Source organism: Anolis carolinensis, chromosome 1 (assembly GCF_035594765.1).
Source record: "Anolis carolinensis isolate JA03-04 chromosome 1, rAnoCar3.1.pri, whole genome shotgun sequence".
Classification (NCBI taxonomy): Eukaryota; Metazoa; Chordata; class Lepidosauria; order Squamata; family Dactyloidae; genus Anolis; species Anolis carolinensis.
In genome coordinates, this window is record NC_085841.1 from 204927680 (window position 1) to 204948449 (window position 20770).

Consider the following 20770-nt stretch of genomic DNA (forward strand, 5'->3'; position numbering starts at 1 on the left):
TCTCAGCCTTCTCTTCTGCAGGCTAAACATGCCCAGCTCTTTAAGCCGCTCCTCATAGGGCTTGTTCTCCAGACCCTTAATCATTTTAGTCGCCCTCCTCTGGACGCTTTCCAGCTTGTCAACATCTCCCTTCAACTGTGGTGCCCAAAATTGGACACAGTATTCCAGGTGTGGTCTGACCAAGGCAGAATAGAGGGGGAGCATAACTTCCCTGGATCTAGACGCTATTCCCCTATTGATGCAGGCCAGAATCCCATTGGCTTTTTTAGCAGCCGCATCACATTGTTGGCTCATGTTTAACTTGTTGTCCATGAGGACTCCAAGGTCTTTTTCGCACACACTGCTGTCAAGCCAGGCGTCCCCCATTCTGTATCTTTGATTTCCATTTTTTCTGCCGAAGTGAAGTATCTTGCATTTGTCCCTGTTGAACTTCATTTTGTTAGTTTCGGCCCATCTCTCTAGTCTGTCAAGATCGTTTTGAATTCTGCTCCTGTCTTCTGGAGTGTTAGCTATCCCTCCCAGTTTTGTGTCGTCTGCAAACTTGATGATCGTGCCTTCTAACCCTTCGTCTAAGTCGTTAATAAAGATGTTGAACAGAACCGGGCCCAGGACGGAGCCCTGCGGCACTCCACTTGTCACTTCTTTCCATGATGAAGACGACGCATTGGTGAGCACCCTTTGGGTTCGTTCGCTTAGCCAATTACAGATCCACCTAACCGTAGTTTTGTCTAGCCCACATTTTACTAGTTTGTTTGCCAGAAGGTCGTGGGGGACTTTGTCGAAGGCCTTACTGAAATCCAGGTACGCTACATCCACAGCATTCCCTGTATCGACCCAACTCGTAACTCTATCGAAAAAAGAGATCAGATTAGTCTGGCATGACTTGTTTTTGGTAAATCCGTGTTGACTATTAGCAATGACCGCATTTGTTTCTAAGTGTTCGCAGACCACTTCCTTAATGATCTTTTCCAGAATTTTGCCTGGTATTGATGTGAGGCTGACCGGACGGTAATTGTTTGGGTCGTTCTTTTTTCCCTTCTTGAAGATAGGGACCACATTCGCCCTCCTCCGATCTGCTGGGACTTCTCCCGTTCTCCAAGAACTCTCGAAGATAATTGCCAGTGGTTCTGAAATAACTTCCGCTAGTTCCTTCAGTACTCTTGGGTGTAGCTGATCTGGCCCTGGGGACTTGAATTCGTTTAGAGAGCCCAAGTGTTCCTGGACAACTTGTTTCCCTATTTGGGGTTGGATTTCCCCCAATCCTTCGTCCATTCCGTGTTGCTGAGGTTGAAGATGGCTTTCTTTTTCTGAGAAGACCGAGGCAAAGAAGGCATTAAGTAGTTCTGCCTTTTCCCTGTCCCCTGTCGCCATAACCCCATCTTCTCCTTGCAATGGCCCTATCGCCTCCTTTTTCTTCCTTTTTCTACCAACGTAAGCAAAAAAGCCTTTTTTGTTGTTTTTTATGTCCCTGGCAAGCCTGAGCTCATTTTGCGCTTTAGCCTTGCGAACCTTTTCCCTACAGGTGTTGGCTATACGTTTGAATTCTTCTTTGGTGATTTCTCCCCTTTTCCACTTCTTGTGCATGTCACTTTTGAGCTTTAGCTCGGTTAGAAGTTCTTTGGACATCCATTCTGGCTTCTTTGCACTTGTCTTATTTTTCTTCTTTGTTGGCACTGTTTGCATTTGCGCCTTGAGTATTTCACTTTTGAAAAACTCCCATCTATCCTTAACTCCCTTGTTTTTTAATATCGGCATCCATGGAATGCCGCTCAGTAATTCCTTCATTTTTTGGAAGTCAGCTCTCTTAAAGTCCAGAATGCGTGTTTGACTTGTCTTAGTTTCAGCATTCCTTTGTATTGCAAACTGCAGGAGCACATGGTCACTTGCCCCTAAGGATCCAACCACTTCAACTGTATTGATCAGGTCTTCCACATTTGTTAAGATTAGATCAAGAGTTGCTCATCCCCTTTTTGCCTCTTCTACCTTCTGGACCATAAAATTATCTGCAAGGCAAGTGAGGAATTTGTTGGACTTTGTACTCTTGGCTGAGTTTGTTTTCCAGCAGATATCGGGATAATTGAAATCGCCCATGACTACTATATCTCTTCTTTGTGCCTGTTTGGTCAGCTGTTGACAGAAGGCTTCATCAAGTCCTTCATCCTGACTCGGAGGTCTGTAGTAGACACCCACGACAAGATCTTTTTGAGTCCCGGTTCCCTTGATTCTTATCCAGATGCTTTCAAGCTGGTTTCCTGGATTACAGTCTTGCATTTCTTCTGCAACGTAACTGTTTTTGACATATAAAGCTACTCCCCCTCCTCTCCCCTTTGTTCTATTTCTGTGAAAGAGGTTATAGCCCTCAATGGTTAAATTCCAGTGATGGGAGTCATCCCACCAGGTTTCAGTGATGCCTATGACATCGTATGTGTGGTGCTGTGCTAGGAGTTGGAGTTCGTCTTGCTTATTTCCCATGCTCTGAGCATTAGTGTAAAGACATGTAAGCCCCTGTGACCTCCCCCCGAACTGTTTATTTGGGATTATTGTGCTCTCTGTACTTGGTCCTTGCTGTGTTTGTGCAGCCCTCCGTTTAGCCTTTCGGCGGTTCCCTGTGGTCGTGGGTAATATAGTGTTCGCCAGGCTGTTGTTCCCCTCCCCCAGTGGATCTAGTTTAAAGTGCGCCTGATGAGGTTTGTGAGTCTGTGAGGTTTGTGAGTTTTAAATCTCGTAACCTTTATCTCTGATATGCTTGTATGGGACTACGCCCCTCTTCTCTCGAGCTCGAACTGGTCACTGACCATAATAAATTGAACTTGAACTTATTTTCCTTTATTGAAAGAAAGTGGGAACCAGGTGTTTCAAACTTCTGACATATGTTTCTAGTTAATTGCCAATTGCCTAGAATCTCAAATAGCAAAGCAAACATTTCAATTTTTAGGAGAGGAAAGTGTCACGTATTGGGACTTGGCATGCAGATTGGGAAAGGATAAACTCTTGAAACTACTGCTGTTGTGGAAAGGCTTTTTCTTTTCTTTATTAGATGCTTAATGAGCAGTTGACCCAACAATGTACAGAACTGAGCAGTACCCTTCGAGCTGCTACCATGGAGAATGCTCAACTGATTACAGAGCATCAGGCTGCTCTTAAGGTATGATTTTCATTTTCCTGTACATTTATGTAAGCTGCTCCTCACATAAATAATTCTGTTCATATGGTGGATGGCATGAATATGTTATGTATTTCTGTGGTCACGGATATTTTGTAAAGCTGTTCTGTAAATTCCATGTGCTCAAAATGGAAGAATGTACTCCTAATAATCTAGGTGGTGGCTCCTAGTGTGTTCCTTGAGAATCTTAAGCCTTTTGAGATAACATGTCCTGAAACACCTGCTTTGCCACATGTCTACTACAGGGATTTGATCCTAGAAGGCCTAGCGCCCTTATAGTATGATTTGTCACTAAAGGCCAGTAAGGATAAAATAAGGACCGGGATTTCTAGTCCCCACTAAATCATCAATTTCTTTTTGTGACTGAAGACAGGTTATTTTGATCTATTTAGAGTACATCTGTTCCACACTATAGAATTAATATATTTTGACATCATTTTAACTGCCATGGTTCCATGCTGTGGAGTCACGGGAATTGTAGTATTACAAGTTCTTTAACTTTCTCTGTCAAAGAGTGCTGGTACTCCACAAATTACTAATCCCATGATTTCATAGCATTGAGCCATAGCAGTTGAAGTGATGTCAAACTGCATTATTTCCACAGTGTAGATTTAGCCTTAAAAGACTCCCCCCGCCAAAAAAAAACCCTTATTTCAGCTTGATGTATTTTGAGATTGTCGTGTTACAATATCTTCTTGAAATTTTCTCTTCCATTTTGAAAAAAAATGTCAAAACTCATTAAACTTTGTGCAGATGACCTAAAAGCCCTAAATGTTAGCTACCGGAAACCTTTTGTATTTCGCGAGAAATAATATTTCATGGCAATTCATAGAACTATACATTCTTCCTTTCACTTTTAGTTAGAACAGGAGAAACTTGATCAGAAACTGAAAGAACAAGACCTCCTTTTGGATACAGCTCGAGCCAGCATTACTGAAGAACTGAGGATGGTGCAGAATGAGAAAGTTAAGCTCCAGAAAGAAATGTGAGGAAAAAAGTTGATGCTTGTGCTGTTTGTTCTTAAATGTGACCTGGCTTTCTTTTCTCTCTTGCTCCCTCTTGGCCTGATAATTTTAGCTAATAAGCTGTAGATGAGTCTTTTTAAAGGCAGGGTGCTTTGTGGAGTCATAGGTAGATATCTGCTGTTCAGCATAATAGGCCACCTGCTGTTCTGAAGATTGCAATTGCAATAGATAATAAAAGCAATGTATTTGTGTTTCCTATACAGCGAAGCCTTGCGTTCTGAGCATGCTGACTGCAAGCAGAAAAACTCCAAAGTTGAGGAGATTGCCCAAATAAGGCTGCTGGAGTCTGTAGTTGACAAGTTACAAAGTGAACTGGAGGCAGCTCTACCGGAGAAAGAGATTCTGATGAAGGATAAAGAGACCCAAGAGCAAGAGGTACAGCCAATATTTTTCATGGTCTTAATTTGAAGATATTAGCTAAAGTCCAATTGCTAGCCCCAAGTACAGTAGAGTAGCACCAGTAATTCAGTGGGATTTACATGCTTGCCACCAGCAGTTGATTCACTGGGTTTACCCAAGTTGGAGCCAGCAGTTGGATTTCTGCCAGTGTTTTCTTAATATTTCAGTGTGGGACGTTAAATAAAAATTGTTTTCTTACTATTCTTCATCATTGGTATTTATTTTTATTTATTTATTTCCATCATTTCTATGCCGCCCTTCTCACCTGAAGGGACTCAGGCCGGCTCACAATCTGGCAAAATTCAATGCCGATATACAGTACAAAAGATAAAACATAAGCAATTAAAACAATCAATTTAGCATAATACAATAAATACATTTAAAACAGTATAATTGTAGCATTTCCTACAGTCTTATTTGGACAAGCTTTTCTGTCAGTTTGTTTTCATTCAGTTCTGTCTCTACAAACATCACATAGAAGTGGAACATGCCATAGCTCAATTGAATTACAGTCAAACATAGTAGATTTGTCTTCAATTCTATCCCAGTTAAAGCGACCCCATTGAACTAGTGGGATTTCTGTAAGTGTTTGATTCAATGGGTCTGCTCAAGTAAGGTGTCATGGTTCTTTCTGAGACTTTAAAAGATTGCCTTTAGAGGACTCCATGTAACTGATGAAAATTTATCCATACCTCACTACCTCTGAGGATGCCTGCCATAGATGTGGGCGAAACGTCAGGAGAGAATACTTCTGGAACATGGCCACACAGCCCGAAAGACATACAACAACCCTTACAAGGAGCTGTTAAAGTACAGCCATCTGGCATCATCAAGGCTGAGAAAGGAGAGGAAGCCATAACATTTGTTATGCAGATAGTTGTTATGTAGATAACTAAAGCTGGGACCTTAGTGACTTGGGAACATAAAGAAGGGGGCTAGGTTGGGAGGTGGGATATTGCTTGGGGATATAGTCATGCTTTTTACGCTAAATGCTCAGAAGTAAATTTCTCTCAAACCTGCATTGATCTGTCAATAAAGGAATCTATTTCAAGTCCTGTCTGTGAGTAGGTTTCATCCTAGGGATGACATAGGGATTACAAATAGGATAATGACTTCAGTGTTAATTTCTTGAAGGTGAGGATGTACGTAGATAATCAAAAATACAAATGTTATATTTAATTTTCATTGTTTCCTTTTCTTACTCATTAACATATCCTCTCACATTTACTTTCGACCAAAGTTCATATATATCAATCCAACATCATCTATATTGATACATATTGACTAACCATCTCTATATTAGCCATCTATATTGAGTTGGCATCTTATTTTGAACATCTTATTTTTGGATTGGTTTGCATGTTTGTTTTGGCATACTTTCCCATCAAAGTGCTTGTCTAGCATTACAATCCTGAATTTCATCAAATCAGGAATATGTTATGTAAGAAAATGTGTGTATCTGCTTGTGAGTGTGTGAGAGAGCCCACAGTCTTACAAGGAAGAAAATACAATTGCACATGAAATACATATTGAAGAGAATAAGAGTTTTAAGTGTGAATTTTATAAGATTGAAGTTTTGACAAAGTTAAAAAGGAAGGATTGAAACAGGAGGGAGGACAGATTGGAGGACCTGGAAAAGAAATGTGAAACTTTTTAGTAGTCAAAACAAAGCACAACAAGAGGCATAGATAGTCAATTGAGGGGGGTGAAAGTAGGTGAAAGGTTCGGAGGAAGACCTTATGACCTGAAGAAAGAAAGATAGGGTTTTGAAGAGAACACGAGAGCTCAGCAGGAAGGGGGAGAAAGGGGAGAAATAATGCAAACTATTGAAAAAGGAATATGCAAGCAGGCACAAGCTGCTGATATGAGAGAACAAAGGTCTGAACTCTGTGCATGCTTAGTAAGTTCTGACTATAAAACCAGAAAACACATCTCAGTCGCATGGCACATTTCTTTCGGTCACCTGATGGTTTTGCTCTGCAGATTAAAGCTGTTGATGTAATCTCATCTGTAGTGTCTGATTGGAATAGAGATACTAGGGGTTTGGGGGCACCTAGCCTCAAATGTTATATAAGAAACTGTGTGGTTCCCACAGTCCTGCAAAAAAGGAAATACAGTTGTATATGAAACACATATGAAAGACAGCATTAGGACAAAGGGGATAAACAAAAGGAATGAAAAGTGACAAGGAGTAGTGGGACAGGCACAGCTAGAATTGCCAGCCATTGTTCTGATATGTTCTCATACCTTTTGCAAAACAATGTAGGGCAGCTTCAACTCACCCTTAGTGAGATGGGAGATAAATTATTTTTAACTCCTACTGACAGATGCAGAAAACAATACATCAAATGAAGCAAGACAACAAAAGACTGGAAGCAGAAGTAGAAGAAAGCAAGGTATGATGTTCTCCATACAAGTGCCTTCAAGGCTGTTTTAGGTGCCATTGACATTCTCTAAGAATTAGCAATGCCTTTGTAACTAACTAGATCACAGTGAAGGGACCTAGACTTAAAACCCAATGTACTCCTTCTGGATTTCTACGTTGTAAATTCCAGAGGAGGTTGAGAGAAACCCAGGAAGCCTTAACAGTACTTAACTGCCTGTCTTGTACACCACAACCTAATTCATACTGCCTGGGTTGTTTTGTGACTGTGGTCACAAACTGTTGTTTGAGGACATCCAGTAAATATCCAGCAAGACAATTCAAGAGCTACAGGTTGTGTGTGGATTTGCAGGGAGGACAGTTCTCTCTACAGACTTTTCATTCCAAATGCTGAATGTTTTTCATTCTCTTTGACCCACCTTTGGAAAATGTAATTTAGGAGGAGATCACACCCTGCCACTGACTCTAGGCAAGAGAGAAATGTGTTTGTGAATGAATAACATTATGCAACACAATTTTTGTTCCTGGATTATAAATGTCATTTCCTAATTGGTTCTTTCATAAAAACATGAAAAAAGTGTATTAAACTGCAAAATCGTTGTTTTTTGTAGGACTCCCTGCAGCACATTTTGCTGTAGTTTTTCAGTGAATATCTGATAGTCCCAACCATTTCAGCATAGTTTGTGGCAGCCATAAAAACAAAGTTTCTGAAGTATAACAACTAATTTCAAAGTAGGTAAAACACAACTATACAGGAAATAACACTTTCAAACCAGGAACAGAAACATTTTCAAATTTTGTTATATAGTGTAGTATAAGTAAAAATAATCATATTATCCAAACATATTTCTAAAATAATACATATTTCATGTAAGTGCACATAGATGCCATACCTTGAGCTGGATTACATGTTACTGAATGCTTTGTGGTACCAGTTTTTCAGTTGCCTCTGCAGCTGAATGAAGGTCTACAAAGCTTTCATCCAAGAGATGATCTGAAGTGTGAATTATTCACTTATTGTATTAAATTTTTTAATGTAATTTTTTAAACTTATTGTATAAGGGAAATCGTTTTTTTTTTTTTAAAGTTGGAAATTGGGCCTCTGAAAAAGACACTGAAGGCGTTAGAAGAAGAAAACAAGAAATTAATGGAACAGGATGTTGTTTTGCAATATCAACAAGTACGTAATTTTGGCAAGGCATTAGCCATAAACACACTCCTTTTCCTTAAAGCAGTGAATAAACGGATGGATGATAGGCAACAATGAATCAGAATGTTAAGCATTTTGTAGTTTATTTGGGAAAACAATCTTTAATATGTGGGTTGAGTATATATATTGCTAAAGATATTCTGGGAGACTTTTTTCCATGGTCATCACTATAATGGTCAATTCCAGTGAAAATCTGACATTTTGCACCTTTCCGTATCAAGTCCTTTATGCTTGAGCCTTGTGTGATACCAGCACAACAAAACTCTATGCAAATGTTGAATTATTTCCAATTACTTTTAGCCTGTTCCCGTAGTAAAAGGGTCTGACTTTTTCAAAGGAGCGGCTGCTTTTAATATGCCATGACCACAAATTCTTCTCCCAGTTGTCAGAAATCAGGAGTGCAAATGGCAATATGTGTATTAAGAATAAGAGAGCAGTGTGCTTTAACAAATGTAGAGAAAATGGGCTGGTATTACATTCAAGTGGAATTAACGATCTTGGTGAAAAGACATAGCCAGGCATGTTCTTTATGAGCAATTTGCTCATCTATCTGTTTGAGTGTCCTGCTATACAAAGATCAGGTAGTTTGGATTCTGTATCTAAACAGGCATCTTTAATCTTGACAGCTGCACATGATAATATGTTTCATCCTTCATTATTGATTGTACTATTTAATGCTAGAAGTATGAGGATTCATCATTTTGACTATTAACATAGTTGATGAAGAATCCTGATGCATATGTAGATGATGATCTTTAAAAAATGAAAACAGGAATATATTAGGCATAAGTTGGAAAAAAGTTAATAATGCTTTTTGGGGGTGGAGATGTTGAGTATGGGTGTGAGACAGTGAGAAGTTATTATTTCTGGTTTTGTTGCCCCCACAGCATACCCAGCAACAAGTAAAGCAGGTCCTAGAAGGGCTGACCAACAACAAAAACAAGCTAGCATATGACAAAGGAAAACTTCAGGTATCTAAACTTTGGTAGACATGACTGCTTCTTTACTTCCTGCCCCCATGAGCTATTTTATTATTTTATTATTTATTTATTTAATTTATATACCGCTCTTCTCCCTCAGGGGGACCCTGTGTATATAAGGTGTATATGAAACATCAATGAATTTCATATTTAGATTTGGGTCTTATTACCAAGGTATTATGTTTTCTTGATGAAAAGTGTATCTGGTTATTTTCTCCCCACTCGTTTGTTTAAATCCAATTTTGTTGACTGAAAAGAGAAAGGAGGGTCTGGGGGGGGGAACAGAAAAATTGGATGGGAAACCAGACAAATTGGGGGAAGAATTTGAAAAAACTCTATTTTTCCCAATTTTTTCTGGGGGTTTTTCCAGGCCTTCCCATCTCTAGTCTTAGGACCCTTCTACATTGCCATATAATCCAGATTATCAAAGCAAATAATCCACATTATCTGCTTGAACTGGATTATTCGAGTCTAGATTGTCATATAATCCAGTTCAAAGTAGATAATCTGGATTTTATATGGCTGTGTAGAAGGGGCCTTAGTTATCTCAGTGTAGAATGGGTTAAGAAAGGAAAGTAGGGTGGCATAAATCAAGACACCATGGATGCCATCTTTTGATGTTTTGAGATGTGCCTGTACTGTCTTTTCTTGGAAAAAATAGCTACTGGTAGCTGATAACTACAAAGACAGGAGGTGGGAGGACATACTTCTGAGACTCTGCTTCCTTTTAATTGCCGAGGGCCATTTCACTGCACAGTTTTTGTTGTTTTGTGGTGTTGTGTCTTAGTGTGATTTGTCTTTTAATCCCATTTTGTAGAGAGATGATTCATAAATGCATATGCATAAATAAAAGCTGTACAGGTAATGGAAGATTGTGCCTCTGATGTAGCTTAGTGTTGCTGTAAAATCTTTTTTTTAAGTTCCATGGAAAAAAGAAGGCTGCTTCATAATGTTCAGCATATTTTGAACTTGATATTTTAAAAGCAAATGAACTGCCATGAGTATTCTTCATACAACTTCCTTTCCCAATGGATTCATGAGACATGATACAGGTTGAGCATTCCCTTTTCTGGAATTACAAAATCCAAATTCTTCCAGAATCCAGAATTACCCACTCGGGTGACTGAGATAGTGGCATCTTTGCTTTTTGATGCTTCAATGTACACAGACTTCATTTCATGTCCCAAATTGTTAAAAATGTTGTGTGTAAAATTATCTTCAGGCTGTGTATATAAGCTGTATATGAAACATCAATGATTTCATATTTAGATTTCGGTCTTATTATAAGGTATCTCATTATGTATTCTTGATGAAAAGTGTATCTGGTTATCTCCTTCGTTAGCAATACATGTGTTCCAAAATCTAGAACACTTCTCATCTCAAGCATTTCGGATAAGGGATGAAGATAAAAATACTCAACCTGTATAGTACAGTATAGTACTATTGTAATGCTCAAAGAACTGCAGCTTGTGGGGTTTTGGAGAATTAAGGACTGCAAAAAAATGTTCCGTTAGTTAGAGACAAATGATACCTCTATGGCGACAACTATAAGAACCCCTCTCTCCCCCAAATGTGGTTGCTTTTTTATTTCATGTCAAAAGCATTGCATAAATATATAAGTTTAAAACTGATAAAATGAAGGGATCACAGGTAGGTAGTTTTTAACCATTTGGTTGCTGATCTTTACAAATTAGAGAAGTGCAGAAGAAATGCCTTTGGTGGCACTGCAGTAGCTTTTGAAGGGAACCTTAAATTTACTTTTAATTCAATCCAAACTCAACACTGGATTTAAGGCACCTTTTTGCAAGTCTCAGTTGAGTAGAATACATGTTTTTCTCAAATCCTTGGAAGCAATTGTACCTTACTTATCTATGTGAAAGTAAGTGTAATTCTGCAGTTGTAGAGTAGTGTGTGTTTGGGAGGTGTGTAGCATTTTAAACAGCACAGCAACTGGTGCTATATTTCACCTGTGGTCATGCTGTATAGCAGGCATGGACAAACTAAGGCCCGGGGTTTGCCCATGCTTGCTATATAAACTTGAGATTAGAATAAATGGATGTCTATAACCTCATGCCTTAGGCACTTTATTTTCCTATAGCTGAGCATTCATAATTTTCTCCTTTTGGTAAATCCTGGTACTGTTTTTTGAGATCACAACCAGACACTTCAGAAATTGATTAGACACTTTAATTTTCCTTTCCACAGACAAGAATACAACAGCTGGAAGAAGAAGTGCATTCCCTTGCAGATGTACTTTCAAAGAATAATCAGCTGTGTAAGCAGAATGCTGCTTTGGAGATGAAATATAATCAGGTACTTAAATATAGAAGATGGTCAGAGTTTTGTAATGAGTATGGCCCCTTCCACTAGGCAGATAGATATTGAAGCCTTTAGCAGCAACTTGGTAAAATGGTCAGAGTTGTCCACTGGCATAGAAATAATGTGCTGCTTTGTCAGATTTTTTTTCTTTATCTTAGCAACTCAAGATTAGACACAGAATTGGGTGGAGGTCATCTTTCCTTTGGTACAGGTTGTGCAATCCTTATCCAGAATTCTGAAATACTCAAAAAAAGTGCCCAAATCGGTGGCTGAGATAATGACACTTTTGATTTCTGAAAGTGCAATGTACACAAACATGTTTCACACACAAAACTATTTAAATTATTAAGGCTATGTGTATAAGGTATATATGAAATGTAAATTAATTTCATATTTAGACATGAGTCCCACCTCCAAGATGTCTCCTTAGGTATATACCCATATTGCAGAATCTGAAATATAGAACACTTCTGCCCCCGAGCATTTCTGATAAGGACTATTCAACCTTTACCAACCTATTGGATAATTGTTATTAATACTTTTTCACACTTTGATTTCCTTTATCTGTTTCTACAGTGTATGACTCTTGGGCAGCTATCTTCCATGAGTCTCACCAGTAGCATTTCTATTCAGGGACCCAATTTAGTCAGTCACAGAGAACTAGAGTAGCAGGTATAAAGTAATCTGGTGCCCCTTCTACACTGCTCTATATCCCAGGATCTGATCCCAGATTATCTACTTAGCCCAGATTATATGGCATCTTAGACTCATATGATCCAGTTCAAAGCAGATAATTTGGGATCAGATCCTGGGATATAGGGTAGTGTGGAAGGGGCCTGAGTAGAAACAATTGCTCAGGGGCCCACATTTACAGCATTTAAAAAATGAACTTGAATCATTGCTCTGGGAAAGGCAATGGGTGTCGTTTTGTGTCTGTCAGATGGCTATCCAGTCACTTTGCCTGGTCAGCTTTTGATAAAAACAGGGACTTCTGTTTGCTGCAAAGTCTGATTCTCTGAGGAAGATTTTATGTGAGAAAGTGAAGATCTACAGCCTGCGCCAGCATCTCTCTCTTTTTTAATTATTAAGTACAAAAAATCAGATTGTGCACTTGGGATATATGATACACACTTCCATTAAGTTAATGTGCACTTCAGTGCTGTAGTCTCCATGGAATTTCAGCAGTTGTAGGCAGCCATGCTGATATTGCTATTATTTGATACACAACAAGATTAGTACACAGCAAACAAGATCACTCTGCTGGCTATTGTATTGGATCATACGTCGGAGACTTCCCAAGTGTCTAGGACCATGTGATGTAGCGGCTATTATTATTATGTTTATTATATTTAGTTCGTTTATTATATTTATTTATACCCCGCTTTTTCTCTCCACAAGGAGATTCAAAGTGGCTTACATTAAAAGCATTTCAATATAATTTAAATTCTATGAATATACAAACATGAAAAAGGAATTAAATATCATTGATATTTTAAAAACCCTAGTTGAAATCCATAAAAACATATTCAAACTAAAAACGACATGCCAGTCACATACATCAACTGATGCGTGGAATGCAACAATCTCTGGAAAGAGGTGATACATGGAATCTTGACTCATGAATTACAAATAACATTTACTTTCAGCCCTTTCTTCTTACATGTTTCAGATAAATGCAGAACTTGATTCCATCAAAATTAACACACAGAGGTTGGAAGTTCAACTAAAGCAGGTATTTAAATAATAAGAGATAGACTTTCTAGAAACTTCAGATTGAATAAATCTTGGAAATGGGTTGCATTTGTTCTCATTCTGTATACCTCTCAGAGTGAAAACTATTGAATGGATATCTTGATGCCCCGAAGCCAGTCTGTTACCATTGTGGAATTGCAGTGTCAGTGTCTGATCAGAGATTTTACACTTACTCATTTATAAACTAATCTTTTTTTGCAATCCTTACAGTGTTTTTCATTTGAACCTTAGAGAAATAGATAGTAAATGATATACCATACTTTTTATGTGTTAATACCTGCAAGGCCACTCAAGAAATCAATAAAGGGAAGAAAAATGAGCGAGAGAGAGAGTTCCTTTTACTCATCTTCACCATAATACTTCATTTGACCCAAGCTGTTCTACTTCCAACCTGTGTAGTTGATTCTGAGCTCAGGGAGGCAGAGAAATTAAGCCTCTCCACTCCTGCACATCAGGTCTTCACACCTGTTGTGAAACCAGTTCAAGAGAATTGCACTAGCAGGAAGGGAAGTAAATAACATTTTTATTTGCTGATTTAGATAAGAATATAATGTAATATTGAAAGTGGCATGAAATTAACTGAAAGGGAGTAGGTAGTATGCATGTTGAAGACAATATATACAACCTCCTGCCAGCCATCATCATTTTGGGGAGTTTGAGTTGTTATTTTGGTTTTAACTATATATTTTAATAAGTCCTGTGTTTATTTTAATGTATATATGCTTTTGGGTTTTAATTTATATATTGTATGATTTTTCAATGTTAACCTCTTTGAGTCTTTTTTGGAAGAGAAGAAGCAGGATATAAATACCACTGCTAGTACTATTACTATTACTACTACCACTACTACTACTACTACTACTACTAATAATAATAATAATAGAAAAGACTGGTGGTGTGGACCCCACCTCCCCTCCTTCCACATAATTTGTAACTCTCAGTAACTGAAAACAGACACTGAAGCTTCTCTCTCACTCTCTTAAAATTATTAATCTTTTCTTTATTCATTCTCTTTATAGGGATACTTGCACTCACATCTATACATAGAGTAAATTTTAGGGAAAGTACTGTAAATATTAACCATTTAAGGGTGCTTCTTTTATAGAAGCATGGTGACAGTGACATAGCCTAAGAGATATTTGAATCCTCCATTTTGGCATGCCAGCCCCTCCCCCAGTTATTTCCCCACCCAGATTTATTGCCATGGTTTGCCTTCCATTTTCTGTTGCATCCATAACCAGCGAGCTTCACTTGCTCTCTCCCCACTTTCTCCCAGTCTAAAGCTAAAGGCTCTGTCTCACCACTGCTGCCACTGTCCTTCTTTCCCTTCTCCCTCATAAGACAAAGAATACGTGTAAGTTACCCACCAGTTTATATACCTCTCCAATCTAATTTGAATTCTGACAACTGGACTGGTAAACTATTCCACTGCATGTTAGGCTATAATAATAATAATAATAATAATAATAATAATAATAATAATAATAATAATGATGATGCAACTGAAATCCAGTCTCTGACTAACACTGTCCGAATTTTTAACACTGCATGGAGTTTAGTTTGGACAAATGTTCAACAGTGGCATTGAAGAATGGAAAAATAATTGAAAGTAAAGGCATAAATATGCCTAATGGCCAAACAATAAAGTGTCACCAGCCAGAGGCCTATAAATATCTGGGCGTTTTACATCTGGACAACATCAAGCATGAACATGTGAAAACTGTGGTTAGCAAAGAATACACACAAACGGTCAGAAAAATTCTCAAAAGCTAGCTCAATGGAGGCAACACCATCGAGGCCATAAACACCTGGGCCATACCTGTCATAAGATATACTGCTGGCATTATAAATTAGACACAGGCGGAATTGGACAATTTGGACAGAAAAACAAGAAAACTCATGACCATTCATCATTCACTATACCCTTGCAATGATGTTGACCGGCTATATCTGCCTAGAAGATCAGGTGGCAGAGGACTCTTACAAGTAAAACAAGCAGTCAAAGAAGAAGAACATGCCCTGGCAGAATATGTAAAGCAAAGTGAAGAACCTGCTTTGATTAAAGTCAAAAATCAGAAACCCCTCAAAGCACAGCAGACAAAAAACCAGTACAAGAAAACCGCACTACAAACTAGAGCTGATAGCTGGCACAACAAAACTCTGCATGGAAAGTTCCTTGACAAAACCGAAGGAAAAGCTGATAAGGAGAAGACCTGGCTCTGGCTCACAAATGGGACACTGAAGTAAGAGACAGAAAGCCTGATCCTTGCAGCCCAGGAGCAAGCCATCAGAACAAATGCAATTAAAGCCAAGATTGAAAAATCAGCTGATGACCCAAAATGCAGACTGTGCAAGGAAGCTGAAGAAACCATTGATCATATCCTCAGCTGCTGTAAGAAAATTGCACAGACTGACTACAAATAAAGGAACAACTATGTGGCCCAAATGATTCAGTGGAACTTATCCCTCAAGTACCACCTCCCTGCAGTAAAGAACTGGTGTGATCACAAACCTGCAAAGGTAATGGAAAATGAACACGCAAAGATACTGTGGGACTTCCGAATCCAGACTGACAAAGTTTTGGAACACAACACACCAGACTTCACGGTTGTGGAAAAGAAAAAGGTTTGGATCATTGATGTTGCCATCCCAGGTGACAGTCGCATTGACAAAAAACAACAGGAAAAACTCAGCGGCTATCAGGACCTCAAGATTGAACTTCAAAGACTCTGGCAGAAACCAGTACAGGTGGTCCCGGTGGTGATCGGCACATTGGGTCCTGTGCCAAAAGATCTCAGCCGGCATTTGGAAACAATAGACATTGACAAAATTACAATCTGCCAACTGCAAAATGCCATCCTACTGGGATCTGCGCGCATCACCCGAAAATACATCACACAGTCCTAAACGCTTGGGAAGTGTTCGACTTGTGATTTTATGATATGAAATCCAGCATATCTATCTTGTTTGCTGTATCATACAATGTCGTTGTGTCAATATAAAATAATAATAATCATCATAATTTTATTTCTTACCTGCCTAACCTGCAGGTTACAACATTGCTAAAATACATAAATCACATAATCATTTAAAAACACTCTGTAGAATACACATATTAAAACAAATTTCCATAAAATACATATTAAAATACACAAAATAAAAGTTAGACATAGAGTGGAAGTTTAAAATTCATCATTGAACTATCAGGGTAGGACTGCCAGAAGAGATAGGCTTGTGTCTCAAATTCCAATAGCTGATCCAGCTGACAGAGCTTTACCAGCAGGTCGTTCCACAGTTGTGGGCTGGCTGATGAAAAGGTCGTCTGGGTGGTGGTGGCCAGTTGTTGTGGTAATCTCTGAGCGGTTAGACTCAATTTAACCCTCTCTGGGGGAGATTCTACCAAAATGTAGCAAAGTAGCAAAAAGCAAAACTTACAAATGCAGCAGTTACTTACACGCGGTGAGCAAAGAGTAGCCTTTCAGCTTAGAATGGCAATGGAGTGCAGAGTCTCAGTAAAAGTTCAAAAAACATTTATTTAGGTAAAAAGAATTCCATTATAGATAGAAAGGCTTGGGAGCTGTCTAGTCTACTCTAGACTGGTTTCTAAGGAAAAATAAGAAAGGAAAAATAACAAACATCTAAATAGTTACATCTTGCCAGGAGAGACAGCAAGATGCTGCTTGTTAGCTAGAAGAACAAAGGGGGAGAGAGCCAAAATGGTTCCAACCTCATGGTCCAGTTTATTGGGGCCATAAAACATTCTGACCAATGAGAAGTTAGTGTCCCTGGAGATTCACTTTTCTACTAACTTCAAAATATGGGATGTGACGTAAACAGGATAGAGTGAAAGCCTATCTAGGCATGCTTTGGAAACAGCGAAAGGATTCCCTCAATCTAACTCTATCATCTATCTGACTACATTTAGACTTGAGTAGTCCAGGGTGATTCCCAACACCAGTCGGGTTCTGGCAGGCTGGAGCAAGCATTCCCCAAGAGGACTTTAGTGTTTGGGACAGATTGTATGGGAGAAGGCGATTCCTGTAAGTAACCTGGACCCAAACCATGTAGGGCTTTAAAGGTCAATACCAACACCTTATACTTTGCCTGGAAACAAATCGGCCGCCAGTGGAGTGACTTTCGGATAGGTGTAATATGCTCACTCTAGATGTTCCTGTAACCAATTTGGCTGCTGTATTTTGAACCAGCTGGAGTTTCCAAACTTGGTACCAAGTTTAGGCTACCTTTGTAAAGGTAGCCCAGTGTAAAGCACATTGCAGAAGTCCAACTTTGAGGTTGCCAGTATATGCATTGCCATATTTAGGGCCTCCAAATATAGGAAGGGGTGCAGCTGGCGAATCAGTCAAAGCTGATAGTAAGCACTCCTGATTGTTGCATCTACCTGGGCTGACATTTGGAGAAACGGATCCAGGAGCACTCCTAAGTTGTGGACACAGTCTTTTGGGGGGACTAATCCCATCCAAGATGCAGATGTATCCTCCACCCCCAGATTAGGACTCTTGATAGCAAGCACCTCTGTTTTGTCTGGATTCAGTTTTAATTGGTTTTTCCTCATCCATCTCATTTCCTCCTCAAGGCATTCATTCATTCATATCCTTAGCTGAATAATAATATAATAATATAAAACTTTATTTATATCCCGCCACCATCTCCCCACGGGGACTCGGGGCGGCTTACATGGGGCAGTGGCCCAAACAACATAAGAACAAAATATAAGCAACACAATACAATCACAATATAAAAAGATAAAACAATAATACAATATATCAATATAAACAACAATACAAGATAAAAATTTCATTTAAAACACATAAATGGTAAGACCGTAATAAAAACAGGATAAATTATTAAAAACCCACTGGGGCTGATTAATTAATGACTATCTCCGAAGGCCTGCCGAAACATCCAAGTCTTCAGTTGCTTCCTGAAAGAAGGTAGAGAGGGAGCTAACCTAATCTCCCTGGGGAGGGAGTTCCAGAGTCGGGGAGCCACGGCCGAGAAGGCCCTCTCTCTCATCCCTACCAAACGCAGTTGTGAGGAGGGTGGAAGTGAGAGGAGGGCCTCCCTGGAGGATCTCAGCGATCGGGTGGGTTCATAGGGGACGACGCGGTCACGAAGATAGGCAGTTTTGGAAGGCATGGAGAAATATATTTGGGTGTCATCAGCATACTGATAACACCCCGCCCTATGTCTATGGATGATCTCTCCCAGCGGCTTCATGTAAATATTAAAAAGCATTGGGAAAAGAATTGCACCTTGTGGGACACCACATAACAGCTCTTTTTTTTTTTTTTTTTGGAGAAACAGCTGTCTCCAAGTGTCACCATCTGGAACCTCCTGAGAGGTATAACCAGAACCACTGCAGCACAGTGCTTCCGATTTCCAGACCCTCCAGGCGTTCCAGAAGGATACCATAGTCAGTGGTATCAAAGGCCACTGAGACGTCTAGAAGTACCAATAGGAACAAAAGCCTCTTGTCAGCATTGAGACTGAGATCATCCACCAAGCCAACCATAGCAATCTCAACTCCGTATCCTGCTCTGAAGCTGGTTTGAAATGGGTCAAGGAAGTGTGTGTCATCCAAGACCGCCTGGAGTTGGAGGGCAACTGCCTTCTCAGTCACCATAAGAGAGGATCTTGTGACATCACAAATGGAGCGCAGTTATGATGCTTTGTTTCTGTGACCTCAGAGAGAATCCATGTTGATCCCTCTGTTATGAAAGGGGCTTTTGAGCCTTTAACTTTTCAACAACCATCTTGAAGGAAAGGCAAATCCTTATTAAATGACTTCCTTTGGACTCCCTCGATGACTTATGTCAACTTTATAAAATGACAGATATAGAGCGGTTACGAGTCAGTCTGTGGAAATGGAGCCGTTGCTGATCCTTAAGCTAATAGAACTTTGGAGCACTGGGTTGATTTTTTAAAACCCTCTGAGCCTTTTTTAGATCTCTCATTTTTCCTTCATAGACCGCAAGCTCTGTAGCAAAAATGCCTCTTAAAAAAAGGAAATCTTCTGAAAGTTTCTGGCAACAGGAATCCAGTGATGGTTTGCGATCATGCCTGGCCTGTGACAAATACAGCAATTTGGGATTCGATGAACAGGCTTGTGTTCAGTATACTCCAAAACGCAGAGTTCACTTCATGACAGACCTGCCTGCGAGGGAGTCTGCCTCTGATTGTGGGGATATCTGCAAAGCTCTTCAGAGGACTTGTTTTGAGGCTTTTAAGACCACAGAGGAAACGCTAGAAAGCGAAATGGATATAGCTGGCCCCAGACGGGTACAAACTGCATGGGATGTGGCTAGTGAGGGAAGCGAGCTCCAGAGGGTGAGTGCAAAGCCCTAGGAGTACATGAAACGGGAGCAAACCTGGAAGCTGAATTGGAGTATGGAATGAGAATGTGGAAAGGGAACGTGGGGAAAAATAGTGGCAAGAAACTTCCAGAGTGCTTGCTTTTGAAATCAGATTTAGACTAGATCTCCTCAAAGACTCTTATATGCAGCACACTGCAGCACTTTCAGAAAGAGTTTAAAACATGGTTTTTCCAGAAGGCCTTTGATAACATTTAAGGCAGTAACTAAACTGTAGCACTTTATGTCCACATTCTGATTGGTATGTAGCTGGGATGCCAAATTGATTGTATGGCTATTTTTAATCAGTGGCTATAAACACATTTTATTGATTATTTTATTTAAATTGAGTTGTTTTGTTAATTTTATATGTGTGGTTTTATGTAATCATGTTATTGATTTTAAATGTCGATGTACCGCATTTTATGTTTGGTATGACACCATTGTGTGCTATTTTGCAGGCTGTTCTTAGTCCCTATGGGAGATGGTGGCAGGGTATAAATAAAATTTTATTTTTTTATTATTTATTATGTGTTGTGATCATGGACCTACATCTTGTATGCAGTAAAAAAAAGACCTGTTTGGAGTGAGTTCTGTTTTGAGAATATTTATGGTTTTTTTAACTTTTGAAACTATGATTAAATCTAAATACATTGGTATCTCTTAGGACAATGTTAAGTCATGCTAAGGCTGCCACATCTCCCTTGTTAAGTCATTGCAGAAGTCAGCATTCTGCCCTGACTATGCTGTGACAATGTGTTCCCACTGCAAGCCCATTTGGTAAGCAGTACACCCTCTCTGTGACCATTTCCATTTTTGTCAGAGAACAGGGGATTAACAGGGATATGTCAAGCTATTTTCTTGCTGCTGGATACCATGCATGCCTGGAGGTCTCCATAGAAAGGTGTTACAGCACATGAATGTACCGACAAATAGTTGGACTCATACCTACCAATCCCTTTGCTCCCTGACAATATGGATATCACCGTGTTGGTGGGGAAGAGTATTCCTATTTACAAGGTGGAGGAGATATAGCTGCAGAGATGTGATGTTATGTCTCCTGATGCAAGACCTTGATCATTACAATTTTTGTTCCTGGGTTATAAATGTAATTTCCTACTAAAAACATGGCAGAGTTTTGTCATACTGCAAAAACTTTGTTTTTACG

At 39.3% G+C, this 20770-nt stretch overlaps 1 protein-coding gene across 2 annotated transcripts in view; it reads left to right on the forward strand.

Annotated features, from left to right (window-relative positions):
- ccdc150 (coiled-coil domain containing 150) overlaps nucleotides 1-20770 on the forward strand; it is a 56080-nt gene that overhangs the window by 18174 nt on the left and 17136 nt on the right. The window contains exons 10-17 of one of the 2 annotated variants that reach the window (XM_008117271.3): nucleotides 3038-3145; nucleotides 4024-4148; nucleotides 4392-4563; nucleotides 6915-6983; nucleotides 8058-8150; nucleotides 9068-9151; nucleotides 11366-11473; nucleotides 13149-13211. In XM_008117271.3, coding sequence (XP_008115478.1) covers nucleotides 3038-3145; nucleotides 4024-4148; nucleotides 4392-4563; nucleotides 6915-6983; nucleotides 8058-8150; nucleotides 9068-9151; nucleotides 11366-11473; nucleotides 13149-13211 — 822 coding nt within the window. The remainder of the gene's footprint in view (nucleotides 1-3037; nucleotides 3146-4023; nucleotides 4149-4391; nucleotides 4564-6914; nucleotides 6984-8057; nucleotides 8151-9067; nucleotides 9152-11365; nucleotides 11474-13148; nucleotides 13212-20770) is intronic. The other variant, XM_062969137.1, reaches the window with a different exon arrangement.